Here is a 20,558-nt window from a genome sequence, read left to right as displayed (position 1 = left end):
TTAATATTAAAATTGATATCTTCAGGTTTTTCATACATAAAACAATTAGAAATGGAGATCAGGAGCAGAATAGTTGCATATCTGTCATTTTTAAACTGTTTTAATTCCATATGTGAAACTTCACAACTATACAGATGCAGTTTTACAGATGATTTACACATGTTAATCCCCTAATGTTTAGTAAAGAGCAGGTGAAAAGTGATCAGATGCTTTCAATGTAACAAACAAGGTCAGTGAGTGATTGAAATCAAAAAGGCAGCAGGCAGCAAAATATTTAGATAAATGCAAGCTTTACCTTAATCCTCCTCTTCATTCTCATCGGTTTAATCGTCCGTTCACACTCTGATAGTTAAATAAAAACAGCAGCTCTGCTCCAGTCTGGAGTGACTCCACCATATTCCTCCATTGTGTCTTTAATAAGGGCCCAGTCTGACTCACTGCTCAGTCTTTCTCTCTGATCTTTTTCTGTCTCCAATCCTTTTCTTTCTGCTCACCAGTTAAACAGACTGGTGTCTCCTGGTCTAGTTGGTTCAGGCTCCTGGGACTTTAAATCGATCACATGATGATCAACTGATAATGAACTACAGTTAAGTCCTATTTCAAGTGTGTCCACAGCCTCTGTATTCAGGTCATAGTATGAAGAAACTACTGAGTCATTTTTAGATATTCCTAGCATGTATTAGCAATATTTGTCTAATATCCTTATTCTACTTATAAAAACACCTCATCCAAGTCACTGTAAGCATTTACTCTTAAATATAACAACAACAATGTATAAAATCTGTCATATTGTTCACATAAAAGTCAATAGCTCTGGAATTTTACTCGATTAAATTCAAAAAAGGCTATACAGTCGCGGAAAAAGTTATTAGACCACCCTTGTTTTCTTCAGTTTCTTGTTCGTTGTAACATCTGGTACAACTAAAGGTACATTTGTCTGAACAAATATAATGACAACAACAAAAATAGCTCCTAAGAGTTTAATTTCAGAGCTGATATCTATCCATTTTCCATGGTTTTCTTGATAATAACCAAAATCACTTCAGTTCTTACATCAATATCTATGGCACTGTACTGACAAAAACAGTGCTTTTAGGCATTCCATGTTTTCTTTTCTGTCTGTTTTAGTCACATGATACACACAGGAGTTAGTACTTGATTGCATAACCATAGCTTTTGATGATTTTTGATGGTCTAATATATATATATGTATACACACACAAACTTTAATTTTAGGTCAATTCGAACAATTTATGTTTTTTTTTTGTGAGATTTTATAGATTAAAATATATCATTATATACAGACAAAAAGTTAAATGTCAGTTGCCTCCACAGCTCTGGCAATCAATAATGACCAATTCAATAATGCAGGTGATTACATGATGACAACTAAACTGATCAACAACTATTTTCATAATTAACATAGTAAAATAAAGAAAATAAATACTACTACACTGGACTTCTAATAAACCCCCTACTACTTCTGGATGGAGGAAGCAAATACTGGAGCGCATTCCGCTGGACTTTTTGACATGCTTGGCACATTCTAAGATCGACATATTCAAACACATTTGGAAACCCTTCTTGGACTGTACTGAAGGAAATGTGTCCTCAATTTTGTCTGGAGTTTTCATCTGCTCTTAAATGGACTTTTATCACATTATAGAGATATGAATGTGATGGGAATCTGTCTCTATGCTGACTGTAAATCTCTATTTTTTTGTTTTTACTGTGGTGCTGAGCTGTTTTGTTTTGTGTTGTTTTGAAAAATGAACATTTAATAAATATATTCTTTAAAAAAAAAGAAAAGAAATCAATCAAATGGGAAAAAGTTGAAATGGTTCTTCAATTTGTTTTTTTTGTTTTGTTTTTTTTTTACTTCTTGTCAACCAAATAAACAATTAATCAACTAGAAGCACTCGGAGAGCGCAGACCTCCGCCAAGGCTGATCAGTGGCCCCCCCCCGTGGGCCCCCCCACCCCCAATCACCACCAAAATTTAATCATTTCTTCCTTATCCCATTTCCAACAAACCCTGAAAATTTCATCCAAATCTGTCCATAACTTTTTGAGTTATGTTGCACACTAACGGACAGACAAACAAACAAACAGACAAACAAACAAACCCTGGCAAAAACATAACCTCCTTGGCGGAGGTAAAAATAAGCAGTATTTCCATCCTCTTCTCACAGTCTGATAATCTGGGTGAAATGTACTGTATATTGTTACTCATTTGTTCTAAAAACCTTGCAGTATTAGTCTGTATGTTCTGTGTCTCTTCTCACTTTGTTACATTCCACTTCACTTGGCTCCAGCTAAGTTTCCCTGCCTGTTTGTCCTCTTCATTGTGTTAATTTGTCAAATGTCCCCATGAATCCTGCTGCCCTTTCATGTCTCCCAAAAAGACAAAACACACAGTGGATGTGAAGGCCACAGGCTGCGGGAGAGGAGAAAATTACTGTACGGTCAGTTTGTTCTTCATTATCTCCTTGACATCCGTGAGATTAACAGTCTCCCTCTGTGTGTGTGTTCACAGTCTACCTGTAACTTTAACTTGGCTGTTTAAATTTCTGCCTCTTTCATCTATACTTTATACCTCCTGTCTGAATTCTTCATCTGCTCGTTCCCCTCTAACTGTGTAATACTTTCACATTGCCTGAGGCGTACTGAGTTTCAAAGAAAGCATGCAAATCTCATACCCACTGGAGTTTACTGCCCTCTTTTCTATTGTTTCACGCAAGTTCCTGAAAATGCACTAAAACGAACAGAATGAGATCATCTCAGCTGGAGAGCAAAAAAAAGCTAAACACATCAGAAGGGTGAGGGGAACCAATGGCATCATGTGGCCTTCATGAGACCAGTCACCTGACCTTACTCAACTCATACCAAGTGGCATGAAAAACGGATTCTTAGGAGTTACAGAGCACTGGTAAGATCCTCACACTTTCTTTTGTAAGTAGGGCAGTGCTGTCATGTAATTACAGCTGCATTAAAGTGATGAGAGCGAAAAGATCTGCAGCATTGTCTCTGCAAAGTCATTCTAAGCATTAGTTAATAGGGGGAAGGTGGGAGTCATCATTTAGAAAATGTATAGCAGGGTCCTATGGTAATTGTAGCTCCTGCAGTTCAGCAAGAGGACTAATAATAACCTTCCTGTATAATATTCCCATAAAATAATGTATAAAAAGATTCTGAGGGGGCAAAATGAGCAGCATGGCTCAGGAACCAGGCCCATTTGACTGTCAGACATGCTCTATAACAAACATTCAAACAGAACGAACTGTGTTTTTTGTAACATTATCTCAAATTAATCCCGGTCTTCTTCCAGTTCACATGTGCACATTTGGTTTGGATCAAACTAGAAAGTCTGAAGGTCCAGACCAAACGAGGTAGATAAGTGTGAATGCATTACAGCTTCTTCAAGACGCAATAGATGTATGCTTTTGCACAAGAAGTACGGAGGAATGCTTCATGGACCTCCAAGCAGTAATGAAAAAATAGTAATGAAAAATGGTAAAAGAGATGCTCTTTGGTGAAGAGACTGTCAATGCACAAAAAACACAAAAACTAAGGCATTCTCTTGTAATTTTAAAATGTCCTTATTAATTATGGCAGGTCTCATTACCATTATTAATAAAGACATTTTAAAATTATGAAAGAGTGCCTTGTTTTTTGCATTTTTTGCGGATGTATGCTTTTACTCAATAATTATCATTCCTCATTAATTCTCCAAAAATTGAACAGGAGCAGCTGCTTTACATTATCCAACTGGAAACTAGTATTTTGAATTAATTGTGAAGCAGTAACAACATGTACAATTTATCAGGTTGTCTTGTCTTGTGGTTTATTTATAAAAGAAAAAGCTCAGCTAACGTGTTTCAGAATCCAGTATTTAGTCTGCACCTACAAAACATTAGATAAATACAGTACAGTACGAGTGTACAGACAGAGTAAAACAAATGACCTTATGTAGCAAAGTGTTTTAACCTTGATTTGGCTATGAATGAGAAATAAGCTTTAGCATAATATTTACATCATTGTTGTATTCCACTACTTTCTTTTGCCTTTGCTTCTCCATGACATTATATGTTGTTCTCACATTTCATTATGATGTATGTTGAGTCTCTTAGGTCAATCAGCTTGTGGCTGACTCAGTTGGGTTGCAAACAAGTGTTTGTGGCAATTATAATCAAATATTCATGTGATATTCATTTATGTTAAAAAGGAGGATGTAGCACCGCTATTTGTCATTTGAGCTCCATCTGATTAATGCTGACCTTATTTTTCTATCTATCTATCTATCTATCTATCTATCTATCTATCTATCTATCTATCTATCTATCTATCTGTCTATCTGTCTGTCTGTCTGTCTGTCTGTCTGTCTGTCTGTCTGTCTAGCCATCCATCCAGCCATCCATCCAATTCACATTTCTCCCATTCTTCGCATTGTTGTATTTCTGATTCAGTCTATTTTTTCTACACAAAATCACCAAAAACTATCCTCTTTTAAAACAAAAACACATGTAGCCAAATCTGACTTCATGTGATCTCATCAAATCATCAAAAGTGAATAACTCCATGAAGTCCATTTGGGCTGTTTTGTGACAACATGTCATCTCCAGTGTGTCTGAGACATTTCCATGCGCAGTGATGTGTAACTCCAGTGGTTTGTGTGTGGCTGCTGCTCTGTTTGGCAGACTGACAGCCTGACAGAACGCTTACAGTTGTCTATGGTGGCTGCCAAAGTGCATCGATGATGTTACAGAATAATCAATGCTGTTGCATGTGCACAATTGTTCGGCTATGGCAGTCACTCAAGTGCACACTGAGAGTTCACGTGCCATTCACTGTTGTGCATCTACAATTCCTGGCAATAAATATGGGTTTATGTTTTTGTCTCTTGGCAACAAATGCACCTTGAGACGGAGCCAACTAGATCATATTTAGTTGTTGTGCTACAGTTTGCTACAAGACTATGAGATGAGAAGTGGCTTTAGAAGTGCTCCCTTTGGAATCTGCTGAAAGGCTTTTAACCTCCGGAGAGCCTGCAGGAGCTCCATATTCTGTAATACATCAGCCCTTTGCAGAAGACACCACATTCAAATGGTAGTATTACTCTGAAAAACTAAATGAATGCAGACAAGGATGTGTACATTACAGTTTTGTGTTACTGTCTATTATATACAATACCGAGTGACATTTGAGCTTTGAACTGTGAGCAGCAACAGAGAAGGAATCCCTCCTCAACTATTTTCTTCAGTCTTAAACGTGACTAAATTGATTTTGTATTAGACTGTGATCATGTTCAGTACACCGCAGTCCTGTGGCTAAATGTATGAAGCGTTGACACTGACTGAGGTGTGATGATCTGCACCTGCTCTTCTGCTTTTTTCTACATGTGAACCTACCTAGTTTCATTTCTTTTTGACTGAACAAACATGTCAAACACAAGTAAACGTCATAGAAGTGAAAGCAAAAGGAAGCAAACAAAAGACGAAACATCAGTTAAGTATGAAAACTACAAATGTTTTCGTTAAAACAGCAAAATGGCCACTGTCGGCCTTAAGAATACACAAAGAGCTGTAATAATTATTTATATGTAGTGGAAAAACAAAGGCAAACACTATTTGCGGCGGTTTCAATTAGGATTGGGGTGATGAAAAAAAAGTTTTTTGCCAATGTCAACTCATAAAATCATGAAAAGTGTTTTTAAATACATGCTTTATCTGATAGATGAGCTGAGGCTTGAGCAACGTTAGAGACATCTAAGCAATTATTAACACTTGTTGGTCACGTTTAATAAAAAAGCACATTGAACAAACCACTCTGGGGTCAGTCCTTAATGTAATATTTTAATAATACAACAGCTTTACGGCGCTGTTTCTCTGAGAATCTCTTCCACATCTGAGCGAAACTGGTATAACTGGAATATTTTTAACTAAATTGAACTGAATTTCACAATATAATCAAATTTGAACCTTGGTGGTAAACTGGGAAATAAGAGGTTTTAATATTTGTAAATACATACTAAACTAAAATGATAAAATGTCTTGTGCACAGACAGAATGTAGCTTCACTTCCTGTGTGCACAAAGACTTTAATGTGACTCGCTAATAATTCAAATAATCAATAGTTCTCTAATGATTTCCTGCTAGTGTCTGGAGCAAACTAAGCAAAGAGAGGAAAAGAAGATGTTTGGGATAAATGGAAGACAGAGGGAGGGGCGGGGTGTGTGCAGAGCACCGTCAGCATTTAGAAAGAGTGGGTGTAGACTCTCGTTTCACTTTTCTTCCCTCTTCTCCCCCTGACATGAGGACCGCTGGGAATGGTGTGTTCCTGCGGCAAGTGGACCAGCGATCATTCCCTCAGACAGGGAGAACATTAAGGTGGACCTGCCCCCCTCAGCACTTTCACCGGCAACCCAGAGCAATGTTATTATGATGACCCAAGTTCAAACAACGTCTCTGTCTCTCTTTCTTTGGACGGAGGCCTCTATGCACCATTAACCCGGGGCTATCCATCATCTGTCTCCTTGTTCAATGGGCTGTAATACACTGTTAATGTTACTGCGATGATACTGATCCAGCCCTTTAATGGAGCTCACACTCTCCGACAGGTACAGTTTGGGTGGGGATGTGAAGAGATTAACTGCTTAAAAAAACAGCATGGGATTTTTTATACCCTTAAAGGAGTGATATTTTGCTTTTTTAAATGGAATTATGCATTTTAAAACATTTCCCTGTGGTCTACATAAACTGTAAATGCTATGCTTGGGTCTGAATTCTTCATTAATTCAACTCCGCAGGTCCATTTTCAACCCTATTTCTGAATAATGACACAAAAAAGGTCGTTTTGAGCGCTGACCCTTTAAATGCACAAGTCACTTCACGCCCCGCCCCCTCCAGGTTGTTGGCTGTGGTGCTCTGTCCCGTTCAACCAACAACTGAACATTTTAGGTAATCGGCTCGAAGTTTGGACATATTTTCAGTTTTTACTACAATCGCTGCTGCTGATGAACAATTACGTCGTACTCGGAGAAATGTTCGTCGGAAGTCGTGACCTTATATGTGCAAATGTTGTGATGTAACTAGTTACAAATTAAGCAGGAATTGAAACGGGTTGTAGAAATCCACTTGACTTTTGTCAAAATGAATAAAAAGATAACTTTGCAGCACCTGGAGGGTTCAAATTCAAACTTTTTGAACTATTAGGGTCCAAATACACAAATACCAAATACCAAAGACTAAAAAAAGTGGGTTTAGCAAAATATGACCCCTTTAGAATACCTGTAATACTTCAGAAGATAAAAAATAAAAACAAAACAAATCCTTGCTATCAACAGTTGCCTTAAGCTCCAAAACACAAGTAAATATCACCTGAGATGGGATATGAAAACTGACTGACATTTTGATTTATAACATACACAAAGGAGCAAAAACCCAACAGCTGAGTTAGTCCACTACGCCAACAACACACCAACAACTAGTCAGTATATTCAGCCAAAACTCATAGCAACTGTCGATTGTCAGCAGTTTTGTTTAGGGTTAGGGTTCTGCTCAAAGTAAAACTGTGTAACATGGTCAGTTTGTGGTCTATATGGTCCAAAAGGGAACAGAAGATGAGTGAACTCTGTAAAACAGTGCTTATGTTAGGTTTTTATTGTAAAGCATGACCTAGATGAGTCACTGTGGTTTGTCTTCACTGTTGTGCTGTTTTAAGTTCATTCTTTTACCACTAAGTTCAGTCATGTTTTACAAATTCACTTCACAACCAAAACTATTTTGGACACTTTTACTGTGTCACTGTAAAACATTTTGAACAAACACACTGTATGATTTTTGTGCAACAGCAAATCATACACAAAGAGTTTGATTTGGTCCAAACCCTAAACATTCTTTACACAAAAATTCAAGAATTCTCACCTTTATTATTCATATGAGGTCCTTCCAATTATAACTAATTAATTTGTTTATTTATTTATTCATTAGGGACAGTGCATATTAATGAACACCTACAACAATTGCAGCTGTAAATATCCCCGACTGCAGAAACAGTGCTAATTTCCATCTGTATTGCCTAGGCAAGTGACAATCATTACCCTTATTTGGCAATAAAGAACTCCAAATGTATTTAACCTAAAATAAGACTGATTGTTCTATCAAATTATTTGCAGGTTTTGTTTCCAAAACAATGTGAAAAAGCCTGAATGCCAAGATCATGATTAAATCTTCCTTTTGAGACCATTCTTTCTCAACCAAAATGTAAAATTCAACCTATATTCCCTGTGAATATATATTTTCCTGCTACTACCTATGGTGATGCTAATTTTTATTTTTCAACAACATGCACGTTGATACCCTTAAAAAGTCCTTTTTGGTTATTACTGGTGTTTATTGATAAAAAAAAAAAAAAGAGATAAAAATTATGATTTATCCATAACACTTAAAAAATTGAGATTTACTACTTGGGCTGTGTCTTTCTAGTCTAAACAACAAAAGCAAAGCCGTGCTGACAGGAAAGTGAAGCAGCCGCCTGTGGAGCAGTGAAACAGTGCCAGGACCTCGTGGCTTAGCGGCAGCCTGTAAATCCTTTAGGTAAAGGGGTTAACCCTGGTGCACTCTGCGGATTGCGGACAGTATGGACAGTATGGGCTGTTAAATGATTAGCACAAGGCCCAGAGCAAACCTGCCGTTGCCGATGAAAAGACAAGTGAGCACATTTCAAAACTCATTAGAGGCTGCACAGCAACAACCTAAAAGGAAGATCCCAATACACAAGCAGGACTTCCAGCAAAGTTCCAATCAATCTGGGAAGCTGTTAATGGATGTTTGAAAACACCAGGCTTCCACAGAGTAAATGAAACAGCAGGCGTTATAATATGTTCCCATCATCACTCACTATGTCAAAGCTTTTTAATTAATTGTGTATAAATAATTAAGACACTTTTTATGGTCAAATCATGAACTGGTTTGTGTTGAGCTTCAACCTGTGCAAACAAACTATTGAAATTCTTCTTTTTATTGTAGTGTAGTCTTACATTTTAAGTTCTGTGGTGTTGCATACTTGAAAAAATGTTGAGTTATTTTATGGTTTTCCATTGTTCTGGACCATTATCCTTACCATAGTCATTCAATTTCAATTCAATTCCATTCAATTTTATTTGTGGAGCCCAATATCACAACAAGGTCACCTCACAGGGCTTTACAGAATTTGCTGAATGGATAAAAAACACAATGAAAATAAGCAAACAGATAAATAATTCGCAATTAATAATTATTAATGAAATAAAACTACCAAAAATTCATATACTTATACTCACACATCCATTAATTTCACTAAATCCAACTAAATATTTGAGATTAACAAAAGTATATGTGGATAACCTTAAGGTGAAAACATAGGACGAAGAATAAACATGTTGAATTACATGTCAACTGTAACAACAATGGCTTTAATTGCATTTTGAAGCATTGTCTTAATATGAAAAAATACTCTGATCTGTAATTTTCACCAGAAAAGAGGTTATGTGTGAATATGTGTGAACATTGACTCTAGCTGAAACGCTACATTATTTAGTTAAGTTGAGGTATCTTTAACCCATAAAGACACAGCACTACTCATGTGGCAGTTCCAAACTAGCTTTTTCTCTATATTTAACTTTTCTTAAGTTATTTATCACCATTATTTTATAATATTGTCCTCTGCATTGTGAGGTTTTTCAGTGAGAATCAGGTATTTTCCTATGTTTAATTCACTGATCATGGGGATGTTCATAAAAGTACAGATTAAAGTTGAGGGTTATTATTTCAAAAACAGACAAAACTGAAGAAAAAGTGAGATTTTCAGTCAAATATATCAATAACTGAACATAAAAACAAGTGTCTACAACCACTGTCATTGATCCAACTTCACGGGTTTTACTGGTGAATCAATGTTGTAGAAGATGACGGTGTTTCCACATTCACTACAGAGCCTCTGAACATCCAAATGGGTCACATCTGATGACAATGAAAAGAGGACAAACTGTATTTTACACCAATTATTTACATATATTGATAGGATTAGTGGATTAATAGTTATTTAACACTTTACATCAGTAGATTTTGGGTCCTTATAGGTAAAGTAACATCAAATAAGTAGCTTTGCTGGCCAATGTATAATCCAGCAGATGAATATTCCTATAAATTAACTATTTTATCAAATTCTTTGGTTGTAAAATGAGCCAAATTAAGATAGCTTAAGGTGGTGCCACAGAAGTATTTAGACACAGCATGTAACATTTTCTCTGATTACTTTTTTGCGTCAGTGTTTCTGGCACTATGCAAATATATACAATTTCCACTCGTAGAACTAACACTCATGTTTTCCTTTAGATGTGGGTACCATGTGGGATCCCCTCAGACACTCCTGGGTATCCCTGAATGCCACACTAAGCAGAGCTGCTGCAGACAACTCCATAATAAGCTCCAGGACGTCAGTGCTCATTGTCAGCCTGTCTTCTCGTGAATTATTGAGAACTAGACAGGGCCCAGGAGTTCATGTGATCCGCTGGCCTCTGCATCACCTGCCTACTACTCTATTCCACCTCCTCACTTACTAACCCGCATGAGGTAACAGAGATCACCAGTCATTCACTGAGCATTTATTGTTGCCTTGTATACACAGATCAGTTTGGTGTTAGATTAACGCGCTTCATGTTCAACCTGCTGCTGGACTGTGAATAGGGACGTAATAGCAAATAAGTACCCGACAGCAATGCAATAAAAAGGGAAACAAGCAGAAAGAAAGCACAGCAGGTGGAATTTAAGCAGTAGGAGATCAGGCTTAGATTTGAAAGTATAGCTGTAAACTGGATTAAGTGGGAGAAGGCGTAGTGAACACCAGTAACCCTTTAATCCACTGTGTGAAGACAGGAAGCCAGACAGAGCCAGGGGAGCGCCACTTCCTGTCCGTAAGAGCAGATGAATCAGCAGCAGAGGAATGCAGTCTGGTAGCTTTAACACACACACCTCCACATACTAACATTCTTGGTCATGAGTTTCATTCACAGCTGCAAACTAACACTGCAGCCGCTGATTTTGTATTACATAATCCTATAAGGATATATGTAAATGGAACTTTTTAATCTACGCCCAGAGGCTACATTTAGTTTCATCATTACCAAAGTCACTGCAGATTAATGACCTGAACCACATTTACCTTTTTATACAAGTACCAATCTTCTCTTTTTAGCATTAATTCTATTTTTATTTCTTTTTTTTTTGTAATTTTCTTTTTATTATTTTTTTTCAGGCAGCATTATCTTATCAGCATTTTATATCATGTATATACTTCTATATATGTAAAGAAAAGCAAACAAAAACATACTCATACAGAGGAGCAATGACAGAAAAAACAAAAATATACACAGCAATCTAAAATAGAGTTAATGAGAAATAATAGTATTTTTCCCCATTCCATTCTTTCCTTCCAGAAACCCTTTTCTCTTGCATAAGATTAACACTGAACATTTAAAGTGTGTAACATGAACCAAGGGTTTACATGGGCCTATATGAACGTTACTCTTATCAAGTAAAATCAGCTCTTAATAGTGTCACAAAATCAACCCGGCTTTTCCAATAATTGGTGAATTTTGTCTGAATCAAGTCTGACTGTCAACTTCACCATCCTGTAGATGTCACCTATAACCTCTATCCAGTCTTCCATTTTTGGTGCATTTCTGGCTATTTTTTATTCTGAATTTATTATTTTTTGTTTGTTTACACTGAATTTATTCAGTATGATTGAAACACTCAGTCAAAAAGAAATGACCCCCAGGAAATCAGTTTCACTTCATTTCTTCACTTCCTTCCAAACAGTATTTTTGGTATTAGTAAAAGATTAAAAAAAAAAAAAGGAACTATCACTGCATCACCTCACTGTCACAGTCAAATAAGAGTAGAAAAAGATGCAAACGGAGACAGAAAAACTCAGTGGTACTGAATGGGACGTTAAATATTAAAAAATGTTTGTCTTGTAATTGTAAATCGTAGTGTGAGTTTTATTGATCACATAAAATGAGAAATTTCAACAACGCACTGGGCTTTAGAATATTATCATCTGATATTTTCTCTAATTTCTGATATTTTTTAGACCAGATAAAATATTAAAAATGACAAAATATGAACAAAAACTGAATGGAGAGTAGTAATGTAAAAAGAGGAACTGTGAGCAGATTGTAAGTTCATTTGCATCTGGAAGTTTATATATAATAAAACACAAAATGTATTTATAAAACACAAAACAAGGCACAGCTGACAGAAGCAAACTAACTTAATGGTTAAACCACATCATAAAGCCGTCTGTGACATTAGCTGTGAAAGTGGACGTACAACATGACAAGACGTGACAGTGAAGACTGTGGCAACTACCGGTGACCCTCAGACTCCCCTTCCATTAAAAAAAAAAAAAAAAAAAAAAGAGAATGAGCCCACATTGTGGACAGTACAAGTTCACTTGTCACTGTGATTACATCTTGTTCTCACTGAGGCTGGACAGGAGCGAGAGTCACAAAGATTACAACTCTACACGGTAGAGTTTAATAGAAAGCTAGATGCTTACATAACATTTAGGCCAGTTTACCTAATGAGAGGAGGCAGCGGCTAAAGACACATGATTACAAGACCCAACTGCAACTACAGCTACCATTCTGTCAACATCTTCAAACCAGTTTAATATGAAGCCTAACACTGGACTGAACTGATACAAGGAATATCACTACAAGACGCTGCTGAGTGGAAATAAAGTGACCAATAATAAAAGTGGAGACATTCCTGACCACTTGGTAGAGGTAACCCACTTGACAATCACAAATAAACACTAAATAATGAGAAGAGAAGTTGGAGTGAAGCAGCGTCTCCAACACCAGCACAGCTCTAATAAAGTATAGACTTAGGTCTGGATACGTGACACTACAGCAGTTTTTCCTGCAGTGTTTACATGTTTCCTCTTCTACCTTTTAAGAACTTTATGAGAAGTGTTGGGAGTAACGGGTTACAAAAGTAATGCATTACAGAAACAGATTACTTTTTGCTGTAACGCAGTAGGGTCTGATCGAGGGAATACACACATCTCTTCTGTATGCACAAATCTGTTAGCTAATTACTGTGATGTATAATAATTACTTGCATTAAAAAATATTTGACTTGTTTTCTAGATACATTGGTCCTTACATCATAATAGGGATGTAACGATATGAAAATTTCATATCACGGTTATTGTGACCAAAATTATCATGGTTATCATTATTATCGCGGTATTGTTGTAAGTACTTACACACACACTGAAATAATTTAACCAAGTTGTATTTTGGAAAAAAAAAAACAAAAAAACAAATAAACTAATAGGCACAATGCACTTTCCCTCGGCAGAAACATTCAAGTATTAACCCTTTGGGGTCTGAGCCTATTTTGGCCGTTTTTCAGTACTTTTGATTTTGCCTTTATATACTAAATAAGAAATATTTGTTATACCTGTGTTTGGTATCTTTTTTTTCAGCACAACTTCATTTATATCATCTGCCTATTATTTTTTTCACTTTAATGTACTATATCAACATAAAAGGCTAGAAAACACAAAAAAGTATATAAAATTTGATTTGAAAAATGTATATAATTTATTGCATAAATAACACAAAGAAGTTTAACGAACCTTTTCAAAGACTTTAAAAGTGAATATTGGTTCCAAATATTAGGTATATAAAGTTAAAATTTTAATAAATTAAAACTACACTCAAATATTTGACATAAAAGCATAACTTTACATAGGCGTGCAGTAATCAAACACGGTTATCATGATAATTAGAATTTCAACAGTAATACTAACCGTTGGCAATTTTACCGCGGTTTATTGTTATACTGGTAATCGTTACATCCCTACATCATAATAGGATCAAGAATTGAAACCGTGTTACTTTAAATCTGTGTCAATATGTCCAGAAGTTTCCAATATATTTTCCTAAATTTTGACATCAGTGTTATTCAACACATCATAGGCAAATTTAAGTGAATTTCCTGTGGGAACCATATGTTAAGCACTTTGGTGTAAACCTTATCAAAACCAGTGACATTTTGATGACAATGAAAAGATGACAAACTGTATTTTACACCAATTATTTACATGTATTGATAGAATTAATGAATTAATGGATCAATAGGTATTAAACATTTAGATCAGTAGATAATTTAGGTTGGCTGTTTGGGTCTTTATGGGTTAACATCGTAGAAGTGTTTCAGTTCTGTGTCCTCCAAACACATACAAGGGGTACGAATCTGATAGATACAAACAGGAATGTTCATGATTTACTCTGGCATGATGGACAGAAGATGGAGCAAAACTTACTAAGCCAAAGGTCAAGCTGTAATGCACACATCAGAGAACTGAATAAGAATCATAAAACATCTTATAATCCTAACCCATTCAGCATAGGTATAGTAGTTCTATAACACTATGAGGCACTAACATATGGAGTCTTCTAAGCCCTGGTAAACTCCTCATAGTTCCTCAGACAACAGTGGCAGTGTTAGTCTGTCTATACCAAACACAACATCATGGTAACCACACTGTCATATTGCTTATTATTAACGCAAAAAAAGTTAATTTAGTGCACTGTTGCATTGGGTGAAACTATTTTTCACATTTTGTTTGAGTAATTTCTAAACAAGACATACCAAGTCATATCAAACTTCATGAAACCTTGAAGGTGAATATTGAGACTAGAAGTGATGGATTTTGGGAAATTTTCTTTCAAAACAAACAAAGCGTGCAATGAAATTCCTTTCTCTTTACCCATGTTTGCTGTGGTATTACATTGTTACTGAATGTGTGTCATGCTGCTGCTACACTGTAAATTCCCAGTTTCGGATGAATAAAGTATATCTATCTATAAATCTGAGAGGAAAAAGAGATGCAAAATCTAATCATCTCGAAATTAACTTGATATAGACATCAAGATTGGCATATTTATTCATAAATCATGTTTATCTCACACACACAGATAAGAACGATAGTAGCATGCTGCTTTGCCGATGTGCTGGGTCATCTGTAGTTTAGGTCGTAACAAAAAAGTGCAGCTGTTTTTGCACTGAGGTGAGCTTTAGGCGATATGTCGAATTACATGCATATACACCACAGGTAAAAAGTAAGACATTGTTCTTTTTGTTTTCATTTTAGCTATTCAATAATGTTCACTTACTGCAATATCAGTCATATTTACTGCACATAAACCCTTTTATATTATTGTATGCAGCTATTCTTAATGATGAAGTATAGGAGGCTTAATTATACAGAAAAAAAGGTGTTTTCCTCCGCTCTAAAGAAAGGACCGAAGCTTTTGATCATTTGTAGTGAGCCTTGAATACACATAACTCTCAACACTACATGTTATAGACAAAAGCTTACTCCTGTTTCTTTTCAGTTATTGTGAAACTGAATTTGTATCTTTCCATAAAGTCATTGTGCTTTTCAGTTTCTAAAAAAAAAAAAAAATCTCAACATGGCCAAGGCACCATTGCCATCTCTCATTAAATCGCTAACATTAGCAAAGTAAAGATCATAATATGATATAGATGAAAGGAACAGCTACAGTCCATTTTTTAAAGCCCTTGTCTGACTTTTTATTTGTTATGGTCCTAACTACACTGCGCCTCAGTACTGCTGGTAAAGCCTTTTGCCTGAAGTTCATATTTTTGTCTTGTTATAGTGTTACTATGGTTATACAAAGATCATCTGACACACTGGACACAGTTGCTCTAGTCACATGCTGACATTTCACATGAGCATTCAGCACATGAATAGAAGTTTGAAAACTGATTTATGACCACACTGTTGCACAGATGCCACTCCTCCATCACATTTTTTCCTCCCAGTAATGACTGATATTTCATAAAAGCCCAGTATTGACAAACAGATAAATGCTTCTAACCCTAATCTGAGGTATTCAGCAGTCTCTCTCTTTTTTTTTGCACTGGCAACACAATCAATTTACCCCAAACCCATTTGTCTAAAGCAGTTATCCAGATCAATTACAGCAGCAGAGCTCATCAGCATCCCACATCCTACCCGTCACCGGCTTGTCTCTGCATGTTTCTTACTTTATGGCTCCATTTCACCATGCACGCACCACAGATTTGATTCAATCAGCCATCTGAAGCAGTCGGAAGGCTGCGTCTAAGCCACAGCTGAGCAGTAGAGGGGGGTCTAAACCTCACCGGCGCTCATGATAGCGTGGGGTTTGCTTCATCTGGATTATTGTTAAACACATTACTGCGGAGCCTAATGCAAGCCAGAGCCATATAGACCGGCTGCTGCTCCTACCCATCGATTTGAGGAGCAGAGAGAAAACAACTGGATTACATAATTCATGTGACTGAATGATTATTTGTAGTGATGCTCAGTCAGGAGAAACAGTAGCAAAGTGCATCTATGGCATTGCTGTATAGACAAAAATTCTATTACATCCTTATATATGTGTCCTGTGAGCTTATTTCGTGGATCTAATATGAGTTGAAAGTGTTTATGAAACTTAATACAAGTGATAAAATGAATTCACTTACTTTCAAAGAAGGGATTGAACAGATTAAGATATGTATCATGTGTATACAGTGATGGAATGTTGCTAAATTCTAAAAGTAATATGAATCTAACAACTTTCCTGCACATTCTTCCTACTTTAAATACATTTCACTGTTAATAACTTTTATTTACCTCATGGTTTGAATGCACTTTCACTTATAGTGGAGTATTTTCACAGTGTAGCATTAGGACTTTGAACTTGCTCCACCACTAATGGGTTGCTAACAGGATGAACTGTATGTCTACATCTGTTGACAAGTCTGGTCTTGACTGAGCATTTAGCCAAGTCTCAGGAACCTGCTTTAAAACTGGTGGGAAGGATCAGGAACTCCATCTTTCACTTATTCAAGAACCTTAATGCTCTGTTGACTTCATACGTATTTACATTAACACTTGAGGGAAAGGCATAAAGTCTGATGTGTCAAATTTAGGTTGAAAAATGCTGTTATAAGTAGTTTATTTCAGTCTCCCCTTGAGTATTTAATGTAATAAATGAACAGTCTGGGGGGTTTTGGAGGTTATAACTCACTTTAACCCTTTCATGCATACTGGTCACTACAGTGGACAGTTATTCTACAGCTGTTCTCTTGTATATTCATGGATTTTGTTGTTTTCTGTGCATATCAACCAACACAGTGGACACTTATGCACCATCTCATACACTGCAATTCATACCATGACTATAATTTTGCTGTTCTTCATAAACCTGATCTGCGCTAACATGTTTGAGTGTAAATCAATAACTAATTGTTATTGGACTGTAATTAACAGTTTTCTTAATGAAAAAGTTTTTTTTTTCATATTATCTCTATGAAGTGAGTAAGAACTAGTACCACAGTAAGTTAAAATGTGAGAAAACATCAGATTAGCTGCATGAAAAATGTTCTTATTTCATAGTTTTCACACAGTATATCACTTTCTGATGATGGGTTTTAAATATTTCTTTGCTTCAAAAATTAAACACATGGTGTCCAGCTTAGTGGACATTTTTGTAACTCCATGAAAAATAGGTTCATAAAAAAAAAACAAATTCAATCGCATTGTTTTTTTCATGCCTAAAGAGGAATAAAAACACTCATATCTTGACTAAGGTTCTCATAACACTGGTCTACAAGGAAAATACTTCCAGAATAAAGTAATGAAATTTTACCACATGAGAGTCACTGATAAAGAAAAATCAAGTCAAAAATGCTGGTTGGCTGAACTTTCCAAAATACAGCCTTGGGTCAAAATGTAAAACTCAAGAATTAACGAGAGAATGGGTTTGACGCAAAAGGAATATTTGTCTCGGAGCTAGAAGAGCTACTTCAAAACACTGTCTTCACATTAGAATACGTTCACTTTACAGGTTCTATTTAGCGGAAGATTCCTAAAACTATTATATAAATGTACATAAACCAATATATATGTGTGATAACACTTAATCATATACCTTGAAAACATCAGCAAACCGGCACTTTTGTCATTTATTTTCCAATTAATCCTATTAAAATACGTAACATTTAGTACATTTAATGTCTGAAGCAGATAATTTCTAAAAAAAAATTGTTAGACCAGTGTAATTCATGCATGAAAGGGTTAAACTACATTTTTAAAATAACTGACAGATTTCCAAATGATGCTTCTTATAAAAAAGGGTGAATGGTCTTAAAGTGTTGTCTGTTGCCACTTTCTCATTCACTTCCCAATGAGTTTTTTTTTTTCCTCCCCTTTTTCGCGAGTGAAACTTAATCCGGATGAGTGGCCGCTTCGGTGGAATCTGAAACCAATAGTGATAATCGCGCACACATTTTCTGTTTATAAAAAAAAAACAAAACAGAAGTACAGCTTGAGTGGAAAAAAATGAGAATTAAACAAAAAAAAAGTCTTGAAAAACTTACATATCTGCTGATGAGGGTCCGTAGAGTGCTGAAATCCATCCCCATCCTGCTCCCGTTTCCTTCCCAGACTCTTCTTCTTCTTCTTCTTCTGAACTCGTCTTCCCAGAGGTTACTTCACAGTCGGCGCTAACTTGTTTCCAGTTGTCCTCCTCTCTCCATGTCTGTCTCTGCCGTGTCTTCTTCCTGAAATGAGAGGCTCGGTCCGTCACCGCCTGTCCAACCTGTGCGTACCTACACTTTCATACCCGGGAGGAGCGGCTGTCTCGGAGGCTTTCCACCAGTTTTCGGGCAGCGCGTGCGGTGCCGCTCCGTCGGGCTGCCGCTCCTGTGCGCCTGGCACCAAAACTGAAGTGCGCGCACCTTCTCCTCAGTCCTCTTGCGCTCGCTTCGTTCTCACCCCATGCGCGTGGACTAATAATCTTCTTGTCTCGCGCCGCAGCCAAAGGAGCTTTTCTTAAATCTACGTCACGAGGAGCCAGGTGGTGGCTGTACTGAAGGTGAGCGCATGCGCACTCTAGTGTTTTCCGTGCGTAATTGATCGGACGTTTCATTTAATTAGAAGATTGATTGTTTGTTGTTTGTTTCAGCCAAACTTTTTTCATCATATGATTCAAATGTGTGCTGTGTACAAGGCGAAATGGACAAACATGCAGGGACAAGTCAGTGAAATAATGTAAATGTGACTTTTTAACCTTAACTTTGATCTCTGATGGTGATGGGTCATTTTCAACACCCTGTTTGTATAACGGTGTTATTCATTTCATGACATTCCACTGATTTTTGGATCATTTTTCTTTTGTTTGAAATGTTGACTGGAAGAACTGATTAATAGTAACATCAATAAAATAATCTACATACCTGAGCCTGGAATTTTGTTTCGTTACTATTATCACAATTATACCTAATGTCACTAATTTGCACCATGGCTATTGTGTGTGCTACATTCAAATCACCAATGTCCACTTATTTTACCATCTGCTTGACAATAACAACACAAATATTTTTATGTAATTGTAAATAAATGTATGCACAAAGGGGTTAAGGACTGTATGAACTTATCTTACCAAACCTCACTTCACTACTTTCAGTCCTGAAAACAGCTTTATTCAACAAAAAAATGCCCATATTAGACGTACATGAGGTGACAAAAGGTGCATAAATATTCTAAAACAAGGTAAAAAGTCAAATTAATCAGTGGAACCACGAATACAGCTCATGATGATGATGATGACATATTTCAATATTTAATATCCAAAGCTCTTCCATCTGGAATTAAGCTCCACATTTAATTTTAAAATCAACTCATGAATAAAACTACCTCATTATTACTATAATAAGGAAGGATGTATCATTGCATTTATGACACCATGTTTGACCCCAGATATGTTCAAGACTTGTTTGGTTATTAGAGACTATATTGTCAACCAGCCTTAAGGTGTTATTATGGTATAGGCTTATTTGTACAGATTCAGTCTCTAAAGTGGTTTTTACTTAAAACAGTAAACTAACTTTGATGATTGAATGTTTTAATAGAAACATCCCAAGTTGATGGAGATAGTTTCTTTAACTTGAGAAAAAAATAAAATAAAATCTTCCAGTGTATTTGTCTTAATCTCAGTAATTATATTAACATTCTACTCAAATATACCCTATTGTGTTGCCTGAGAGATTTCAATATCTATCCAGACAGCTTCTTTTTAAATCCTATACAAAAAGCAAATGCCAGCAGGTCAAATAAGGATTACTGCTTCACAAATGCAGGGGTCAAATCAGGTGCTCAAATCATGAGAGCAGAAAAAAGGAGAAACAAGCATGATTTATGCTTTGCTTTATGAATAATGAGTCATAAGGGAAAAGACTGAGGTGTAGTATTTTGCAAAAAAAAAAAAAAAAAAGACTTTAATAAATGGGTTCCGTGCCTGCATGTTTCAACTCACAGCTGCGCATATATCAAGGCATGTAAAAACAAGTGGCAGCTCAAGGCTGGTGTCAGCTGCCAAGCAGTCTGAGGAAGGATGGATGACTGTCACAGATGGAGCTGAGAAAGTGGGCGTGCACTTCAAATCCA

General features: G+C 36.3%; 1 protein-coding gene across 3 annotated transcripts in view; it reads right to left on the bottom strand.

The window, feature by feature from the left end:
- atp11a (ATPase phospholipid transporting 11A) overlaps nucleotides 1-18,895 on the bottom strand; it is a 92,481-nt gene extending 73,586 nt beyond the window's left edge. For 2 of the 3 annotated variants that reach the window (XM_030151616.1, XM_030151634.1), the window contains exon 1: nucleotides 18,491-18,895. In XM_030151616.1, the coding sequence (XP_030007476.1) occupies nucleotides 18,491-18,535 (45 nt within the window). In that variant the 5' untranslated portion in view covers nucleotides 18,536-18,895. The remainder of the gene's footprint in view (nucleotides 1-18,490) is intronic. The other variant, XM_030151626.1, reaches the window with a different exon arrangement.
- Nucleotides 18,896-20,558: the final 1,663 nt, after the last annotated feature.

The sequence above is a fragment of the Sphaeramia orbicularis genome, chromosome 2 (genome assembly GCF_902148855.1).
Source record: "Sphaeramia orbicularis chromosome 2, fSphaOr1.1, whole genome shotgun sequence".
Taxonomy (NCBI): Eukaryota; Metazoa; Chordata; class Actinopteri; order Kurtiformes; family Apogonidae; genus Sphaeramia; species Sphaeramia orbicularis.
This window is presented reverse-complemented; position numbering and strand designations above follow the sequence as displayed.